At 40.5% G+C, this 9,388-nt stretch overlaps 1 protein-coding gene across 3 annotated transcripts; it reads right to left on the bottom strand.

Annotated features, from left to right (window-relative positions):
* Positions 1–1,658: 1,658 nt before the first annotated feature.
* lrrc28 (leucine rich repeat containing 28) lies at positions 1,659–8,424 on the bottom strand. Of its 3 annotated transcripts, XM_086025683.1 has the most exons (10): positions 8,140–8,424; positions 7,041–7,281; positions 6,919–6,959; positions 6,284–6,321; positions 6,048–6,185; positions 4,345–4,551; positions 4,150–4,252; positions 3,147–3,328; positions 2,927–3,086; positions 1,659–1,999 (listed from the first exon to the last, which is right to left on the bottom strand). In XM_086025683.1, the coding sequence occupies exons 2-10, from the start codon at positions 7,206–7,208 to the stop codon at positions 1,930–1,932; spliced, it is 1,107 nt and encodes a 368-aa protein (XP_085881809.1). In that variant the 5' UTR covers positions 7,209–7,281; positions 8,140–8,424; the 3' UTR covers positions 1,659–1,929. The 3 variants fall into 3 exon arrangements, with proteins under 3 accessions (XP_085881809.1, XP_085881808.1, XP_085881810.1); XM_086025682.1 differs by having other exon boundaries at positions 2,927–3,328; XM_086025684.1 differs by lacking the exon at positions 1,659–1,999 and having other exon boundaries at positions 2,927–3,051.
* Between the last annotated feature and the right edge of the window lie 964 nt (positions 8,425–9,388).

Genomic DNA, 9,388 nt, shown 5'->3' with positions numbered 1-9,388 from the left:
CTCCGCGTCCAAGAAATAACGTCAGAATTTTGAAATACTGCGAACAGCTGACTTGTAAACAAACACAGCAGAAGCCCAAATGTTCATTTTTGTGTCATGACGTGACATTTCACAGCATGTTATCTCCAGCAGGCTGAGCAGCATCGCCCCCACTCAGCCAGCCTGCATGACCCACAGGCAGGAAATTACTTGGCCGTTGCATGATGTATTAACACACGCACACGCACACAAACGCGCACAGCCTCCTGTCATAGACATTGGCTCACAAACGCAGAAAAAACCTGCACCGCAGGCAAACATGTAATATAGACTGAACGCCATTTATATGATACATTGAAAATATGAAATAGGGGCATTGTTAATTCAGATTTAGTATCAGAATCTGAATAGATTTATTGTCAGTGTACCACAGGGTGCAATGAAACGGACCAGATCCAAACTGTCCAAGAGACATAGACAAACGATAGAGACTCGGAGTCAGCCAGGGTGCCTTTTACAGCGTCCTGATTTTGCAGATGAAGAAAAACTTCAGGGGGGCGTAGGGAAAAAAAAACAACTGTGCTCCTGAAATTGGAGGCTTTGCAGGCATCAAGGCGCCACCACATCCCGTCTGCAGGTGCATCATAATAGAGGAAGGGAGAGGGGTTGTGGGGAAGCCAACAAAGGAGCTGATAGTTTAGTAATTAAGGTTAAGGGACTAAGTGATCCACGTATGATTTACTTATCCACATGTTGGAAACTTTGACTCGAAATACAGTTCATCAGTACATCAGTTCATAACAGTTGAGGACAGAATTTAAAAAAAAAAAAAAAAAAAAAAAAATCAAATAATTGCTGAAACTGCTTTTATATTCTTGCTATCCATCTGAAGGTCCATGTACTAGTATACTTTTGTCCTCACTAGCAGGACAACCACGTCACTAGTGAGGCAAAACAGTACACTAGTACTATTACTGGCGTTATCAAATCTAGTGCTTCACTAGTAATACGAGTAGCACACAGATAGATGTCAACTTGTGCACAGTTTAGCGTGAAGAAATTTCATACAGTAGTGGGAAAAACTTAATAATAAGACTGTCATTATACTAGTGCGCTGAATTGTCTTCTTGAGAACAAAGACCAATATGTGATGGACCTTAAAGCGGAAGTCAGCCCAAACATATTTTTTTCAAGAATATGTTCCCAGCAGGCCCACTGGTTGAAACACAGCATTCTGATAAATATTGCGTTTTTAGAATAAGAGTTAATACACTCGTTTTTAGCCATCTCTGGGGACGGCCATTTCGTCACTTCTGTCGACCGAAGATGACATCACAACTACTCAGGGCTCAGGTAACGACCAATCACAGCTCACCTGTTTTCTGAAGCTGGGCTATGATTGGTCGTTACCTGAGCCCTGGGTAGTTGTGATGTCATTTTCAGTCGATAGCAAGTGACAAAATGGCTGCCCATGATATGGCTAAAAACAGGTGGATTCATTCTTTATTTATCAGAATGCCTTGTTTCAACTTCGTGGGCCTGCAATGAACAAATTATTGAAAAAAAAAATGTTTGGGTTGACTTCCCCTTTCAGCAGGGTTTTAAAGATCTGTAATAAATGCTCGTCAATGGAAAACGTCGTTTCATGGAAGGCAGACTTGGAGCGAGTAGAAGAAATGCAGATTTCAGTCAGTGTTTACTGGCAAAGTGGGCACAAGTTCAAGTCTTGCATTGAAGATGCGTCAACAAACGCCAAGATGTCGAGCCTGCTGTAAAAATATTTCTGTGTGGAGAAACGCCCCCCCCCCCCTCCCATTTAAAGTGCTTGTTTACATCACGTCTTGGAGTTAAAAAAGTTATTCAGGAACCATGCGGCCCCATGTCCGTTGTTTGAATTGCCAAAGAGTCATTACTGTCAACATGGCGGCTCCAGAGTGGGAGGCAACGACTTCAGCCCTGTAGGTTAAACGTCCGAAGGCAGCGGCTGGAGCAGCAGTACGCCACAAAACTGACCGTGGTCCTAATGAGGCAGACACAAGGAAGAAAAAAGACACATTAAATAATGAAAAAGAAAAGGGAAAAAAAATAAATAAATGAGTGTAATAAAAGATATTAAGAATGTACATAATGATTTGATGAGGAATGGACAAAGAAACGACTTTCTGAATGTGTTAAATTGGGATTTTGGTGTTCTCTTTACATTATGTCTAGAGGTGAAATCTGCATTAGATGTGGATTAAAACTCAAGATTTGACATGACAGCTGTTTCTGACCCTACATACAGGTTTAGTTTCAGAGTTTAGATTTAAGAAGTGGAAACATCAATACAATTTTAGGAATATTCATGTAGCTTTAATTATTAGCATTTCCTTGAGAAAAATGGAGCGGCATAAAATAAAGCACAGAGGTTAGAACAAAGGGTAAAATGGAAAAAAAAAGAGAAAATGAGCTCCATATTTTTTTTTTTTTTTACTTTTATTCATTTTTATTGACGCCCCAAAAATATTTCTGAGGGTGACAAAATAAAATCTAGTAAATCCTTTAGGAAGAAATAAACACGGACAAGTAGGTAAAAAAGGGTATTATGAACATTTATGATTCTTAGTGATAGAAAAAACAAAAAACGTTCAGAAAAAGTAAAACAAATTATGTTAAAGGAAGTAGGCCTATGAAATGCACTTTATAAATAAAATTGTATTGTATTGTATATTTAGATTTGAATAAAAAAAAGGATTCTTTTGAACTTCAATTTTGTGACAATAAAAAATACAGGCTAGTATAAAATAAAATACACTTGAAAAATTATATTATATTTAAAGTTTATTTTGAGTGATGTAAAAAAAAAAAAAAAAGGCAAGTTAAAACACAATACCATCAATGTTATTACATTCATCAAACTTTTTTTTTTTTTTTCATTCCACGATTACAAAGCGGTTGGAAATCAAACCTGCGGTGCACTCCTGCCAGGGCGGTGTGTCGCAGCGGGAAGAGTTTTGGGTAGATGACGGTGAACATGGCTTGAGTGCAGCGGTGACAGTGCCCCAGAGGGAACTGCAGCAGATCAAGGAGACTCTTCGGCAGCGGAATGGGAGGCGGGAAGTTCACGTCTACAAATACATCGTCCAGATAATACCGCATGACATGAGGCGGACAGGAATCGGCATCACCTGTGGGATGGCGGCGTTGTTGGTGGTAAAGGCGGTGCAGCGTTCTCATGGCGAGCTCCTCCAGGGGGATCACGTTGTCAGCCTCCGAGGCCACCGCTTTGACTTCGGCCGGCAGCCCGGACAGAGCCTCGCTCAGTGCCTCATCCTGGCCCGCGTCTCCGCCCTGCGGAGACACGCCGCACCTGTGGACCCACCACGCATGCGCTGACAATTACACACTCTGTCAGGAAAGTTCCAGGACTTTACCTTTTACTCACAAAAGATTTCCAAGCCAACTTTCAAACGACAAGTTTTCCCTTTCAACTTTCCCAGCCTTCTCACAGCCCTTGACGGATTCTTCCAGGTGCCAAACTGGAATCTAAAAGCTCATCATGTGCAGTCTAACTAACCATGTTCCTGACTTGATCTCCTAAGCCACACCCCTTAGAGGTGAAGCCATGTCAAAAATGTTCTTTACAATAATATATTCCACGTGCCCCCACTTGTCTAAACAAGGTATTGTGATTAATATTGTGGATTATGAATTAAACAGCAAAATCCACCCGTTTTAACCCATCAAAGGCGGCGGCCATTTTGCCACTTGCTGTCGACTGAAAACGACATCACAAGTGGCTAAGTGCTCAGGTAACGACCAATCACGGCTCACCTGTTTTCTGGGTTTGGTCATGTGACGTTTACAAGCTGAGACCTTAGGCACTCATCTTCAGTTGACACAAAGGGCAAAATGACCACCTCATGATATGGATAAAAACGGGTGGATTTTATTGCTTAATAAATAGAATTAGAACAGATTCCGAATAGCGCGTTTAGACTAGTGGGGCCACATAAAACATATTATTGTAAAGAAAATGTTTGCATTGTTGTTATTGTGACTCTCAGCTTGTCAAAACTTACATTTCTTCACATTCTCTTGAATTATGTTGTAATACAATACAGTGGGAATTGATTAACAGCAAAAAAAACAAAAAAAAACACATTATGTCTTATTAAGGGAAAATGTTACCCGCTGCATCCGATGACCTTGTTGTACAAGTAGGACGGTAGGCCTTTCAGGTCCAAATTGTTGTCCACGAACACAAACTGCAGCTCGCGCGATCCTCCCAGATCTAAAAAGAAGCAACCACAATAACACGCTAGATAATTATTATTATTATTTTTTTTCAAAAGCAAGGAAGGCATCGGGCGCCATGACGCCGACCTGGCGGCAGGAAGGTGAGGCGGTTGGCGGCCATGGAGAGCTGCGTGAGGCGCGCCAGCCGGCAGAGGTGGCGCGGCACGTGGCTCAGCAGGTTGTGGTCGGCGCTCAGGTGCTGCAGGGACGAGCAGCGGTGCAGCCGGTCGGGGAGCGACGCCAGCTGGTTCATAGACACGTCCAGCGTCTCCAGGAATTGAAGGTCGCCGATCTCTTGATGGGATAGGGGCATTTTTCAAATGGACAGCCACATTCTACTTACTAGCAGGCCCACCAAGCATTTACATGATCAAGAGTCATCTAATATATTTGTTACATTAATTAAGCTTTTTCCCCAAGAATTGACAAAGTAAAACATTTTTTGTCCCCTACCCGCCCTTTAAAGGGACGGTGGGGGCCATGTTTTCATTAACAAGCTCATTTTATATTTTTTTTGATCAGGAAAATAAAAAGAGTTGTCATTTTCTATTTTAGCAATAAATTTGGGAGAAATTAGGAAATAAGTGACTCCATGAATAACGCCTCTTGTTAATGAGGAGAATGGCCACGCCCCCTACCGTTCTATTCTTGTTCGGTCGGAGTCACATGAGGAACCGATTCCAAACCCTCCATTGGAAATCATTGTACTTTCATTGATTATAACGTCCAAAAACGGCGATCAATTGGCACCAAATTTTACGTGGACATCCTTACTAATGACTACTCCAACGTCATCAAAAGGATTAGATCCATGCTTGCCTGATTGCTTGCCCACTGCCGGTCGCCGTCTGACTCCCGAGAGTTGACACGAGTTCAGCGTCGCTAAATGTCCGAAATATAACCAGTCGGGGTTCGTGTGCGCATTCCTGCTCTTGTCCGCTTCAGCCTGTGTAAGTGGAGAAGCGATCGCCAGGGTATTTTGGATTTTGTGGAGGTGATCATAATGAGATCACGTTTTAGGTCAATAAACCCAAACTATTGTGCAGAACACTTTTATACTTTCACCTGTTGAAGTGGACAAGAATAGTAATGTGCATTTGCATTTTGGCGGCGATCGGTCGCCGTTTTAGACAACAGAACTGACAAAGCGAGCAATATTCCCACGCTTGGCTCACTCCCGTGACCGAAAACACAACATAAGCCAGGGCCCACAAAGGGGCGGGGCAATTTGTCGTAAAAATAATCACAAAAAAAGCCCTTAAATCACTAGAGTCTTTTGAGGTGGGCATTTTAGTACTGATGTCATTTTTACATGCAAACCTATTATATAAGTGCCAATGTTAAGCTCACCCAAGTGTCCCTTGCGGTAACACAGGTTGTAAAATGGAACACTGCTTCCCTCTACTGGCCCATCAGGCTATTGCAGCTGAAAAGTGATCCCAGCAAATACTAAATGTGCCATGTGTCATCTTCCAAACCGCTTATCCTGTACAGGGTCGCGGGGAGGTGCTGGAGCCTATCCCAGCTGACAATGGGCGAAAGGCAGACTACACCCTGAACTGGTCGCCAGCCAATCGCAGGGCACACACACAGACACCGTCACAGAGCGGGAACCGATCCCACGCTGCCCGCACACAACTCAGGCGCGTGTACCACGACACCATCAGTGACCCATAATACGAAATGTGCAAAAGTTAAATTATATTACGATAGCGTTTCGAGGAAACAGCGAGAACATGACAGCGGTGTGCGTCACAAAAATGCCTGGAAAAAGAAGCACGTGGTCTTACCAGGCGGCAGGCTTTTGAGCTGGTTGTTGGACAGTCGGAGATGTCTCAGAGACCGCAGTCGTCCGACCTCCGGGCAGAGAAGCTGCAGGGCGTTGCTGCTCAGGTCCAGTGACTGCAGCCGCGCCAAGTTTCCGATGGCTGAATACAAAACCACAAATCAGCAGCATTTTGGTTCAGACCATTTAAATGTGGAAAATAACCTCCCTGACTAGCTCTTGTAGCACAACAGGACTCACCTCCGGGAATAATAACAATGTTGTTGGAGTGCAAATACCTAAAAGGAGACCAAGAAACTACTGTCAATTATGAAATAAAAAAAAACACCTTTACTGTCAAAACACCTTATTATTGCTCTCCAAAGGAAAGTAGACGTTTTTGTTGTTTATCTTTTAATTTTTGTTGGAATAAAAACAAATACAAATCAAAACATTTGGAGAGGCATGCTTTTGTTGGACAATGAAAGTCTAAAAAATACACAAAAAATAATCTTTAAAATAACGAGGTCACAAAAACATCAGAGAAAAACAAATTGAGGGGGGGGGGGAAAAAAGTACAATCATGATTTTTGTTCAACGTGTCAGGGCATAGAGTCCACTGTGTTAAATATAGATTTTTAAAATATAAATAAAACCAAAACAAATGATTACGTATATACAAAATATCACGATCACATTATTAGAAAAAAATACAGACAAATATCAATTACAGAAGAACCCACAGTTAAAAAAAAAAAAAAGCTGAAAATAATACCCAAGAAATAGGCTATTAGAAACATTTTATAGGGGGGTGTTAATTCCAGATTTACAGTACGGTTCAAATAATGAGGGAACACTGTACTAATACTGAAAGTTAGTACTGTTTAAATACTCACAGCTCTATTAGATTCGGTAGCTTCTGTGCAAGGTTGTCAGGCTGAAAAGATGTTTTCAAAAAAGCAGAATTATGGCATGAACGTCACATTTTAGTGATTTAGCAGTGAAATGTGCTGTATACCAATGTGGTGAGCGAGTTGCGCTTCATGTAGAGCCTCTCCAGGAACTGTAGGCCCTCATCTTTGAGCAGCTCCACAGGGAAATGGTTGAGATTCCTGTAGTTGAGGAAGAGGTTCTTGTGGCGCTCCTGCTTGGCCATGAAGATGGTCTCATGGAGCTCATTGGCCATCTTGGAAGAGGATTCGCCTCTTCTGCTGCATACACTAAGTTCTTCCTTTCTATTCTACGCTGTCATTGTTTTTCTGGAGTTGGAAAAAAAAAAAAAATTGAGAGGAAAAGTGAGGTGTTTTTATTTTACGGCATTCAAAATTTGGCGGTGGCTGCCTCCAGCTCTAAATCTAACAATGTGGAAAACATTATCTGACCACTGTGGTCGACAGCAGCTTCTGCGTGAGCGTGGTCAATGTTTTATTGTTCTACTGGCATTCAATAAATAGCTGAAAAATGCATCAGTGACTGTGGCTCTCCTTTCCCACATGCAAGGGCATTACTGTAAGTAAGTATTTGACTGTAAAAGCCCATAAAAAACATGATACCGCTGGGGCATGAAGAATGAACAGTGTAAGGCCATTTTCATCCAAGCACATGCAGTATTTTTTGCGAATGATTCATGTGAGCATACAGTATAATATGCACTCACAAATATATTTTATGAAAGTATACATGAGAAATGTGAGTTACTGAGTATACGTATGACGCAATTTATGTGGCTATGTACAGTATGCATAGACTATGAACGAAATTTGATTTGTGCCAAAGCTGCACAATACCACAGATGCCTCAATTTCAGCCATGAAAACCCCTGGTAAGTGTCATCTGTGGCTAAGTGGGGTCAAATAAACAATTAGACAGCTGATTCATTTAGTCATATCCAATGTTCTCAGTGTTAATAGAACTAGCAGGTGCAAACAACGAATAAATGTCAAAAAAGATCTTGTGCCGGGTTTGGCTTCAGGCAACACAATGTTTGCACATTTTCAACAGACTTCATACAGGAACGTTAGCACGGGCAAGCTAAGCTAAGTTCGCCTTTCTGTCACTCTAAGCACGAAAACAAGGCGCGGAGGAGAATAACGAGAACAACAAAATAAATCACTTACCCGAAGCGTAAAGGAGTAACATATTTGTGATACGGAAGCCAAATTCGTTAAAATACAAACGTGAACGTCTGTATCAAAAACATGAAATTAAGCTAGGCTAAGTGCAGTTCACTCGACTGCCTAAAACGTGACGTCACATCGACTACCGAAGCTTTCACTCAAATCAATAATTTTCCTCAAGTTTTTCCTACATTATTTCTTTAAGACTGTGTTAGTTATAAACAGCTCACAACACAAGATAATTGGAAAATGCAGAAAAATCCCGATTTAAAATGTTGGTTTTGTGACATCACGTCCGCCTTAGAACACCGGGAACAGGTGTTGTCATTCAATGAAACATTACTTTTTCATGTATAATTTCTATTAACCCATGTTTTCGCAATTTATAAAAATTACGTGACACAATGTTTTTTTGTTTTTTTTTTTATTTACGTTATACGCTTTGGGCGAGCTGAGTCCGTGGCTGTCACACACGTCAATATTTTTCCGTTATTTTCTTAAATTGCTCGTTTTAATTTAAATATTAATTATTTGTCAGCAAGCAACCACGCATAATGTTCTTTAAATGCAAATTTTAAATAAAAAAAATACTTTTTGGGTTATATGATGTCGGAAGATTTAGATTGAAAAACAACGTTGTGACAATTTATAATATGCTATTTTTCAATTTGTTATTTTATGTTAAGTTTTTACTGGTGACATTACGTCTATCCTTGAAAGCTCTGGCTTGGAAGTCACTCCACGAGATTTACCAAAGTGTTCTTTTTTTTTTAATTATTTAAAAGGTTGTTGTATGGGGCATAATTCGACATGCTATTTTTTTTTTATTTTCAATTATTTGTAATCTATTGTGTGGTTTATACACCAATGTACAGTAAAAGTAAACTAATTTTATACCACCTCTAGCAGATATTGCCATATAATAGTGTACATAATCACTTTTTATGTGATTCAACTTTTTTTTTAATCCGCAACCAAATGTCATACTATTATAGTCATGTGAACCTTTTTTTTTATCATGCCATTGCCATTGAGGCTCAAAGAAGACAAGCAGTCATGACTTGCATACATTTTTATTTATCTTAAATGTCATGTAGAAAAACAAACGAACAAACAAAAACAAGAACCAGACAAACATTCTGTTTTTCCTTCAGCCAATCATCTTCTAACCTCTGGCATGTATATGAAAAAAACATGTACAAAACTAAAATGGAAAGAGAACATCCAAAACAAAAACTCATTCTAACTT

This window comes from Filicampus tigris, chromosome 3, assembly GCF_054856515.1.
Source record: "Filicampus tigris isolate MCC_2025a chromosome 3, RoL_Ftig_1.0, whole genome shotgun sequence".
Classification (NCBI taxonomy): domain Eukaryota; kingdom Metazoa; phylum Chordata; class Actinopteri; order Syngnathiformes; family Syngnathidae; genus Filicampus; species Filicampus tigris.
This window is presented reverse-complemented; position numbering and strand designations above follow the sequence as displayed.

Coding starts and splice junctions, on each gene's coding strand:
- lrrc28 (XM_086025682.1), bottom strand. CDS start 7,208: ATGGCCAATGAGCTCCATGAGACCATCTTCATGGCCAAGCAGGAGCGC. Junction 6,322..6,918: donor CTACCGAATCTAATAGAGCT/GTGAGTATTTAA, acceptor GTCTCCTTTTAG/GTATTTGCACTCCAACAACA. Junction 4,253..4,344: donor CCTCACCTTCCTGCCGCCAG/GTCGGCGTCATG, acceptor GCTTCTTTTTAG/ATCTGGGAGGATCGCGCGAG.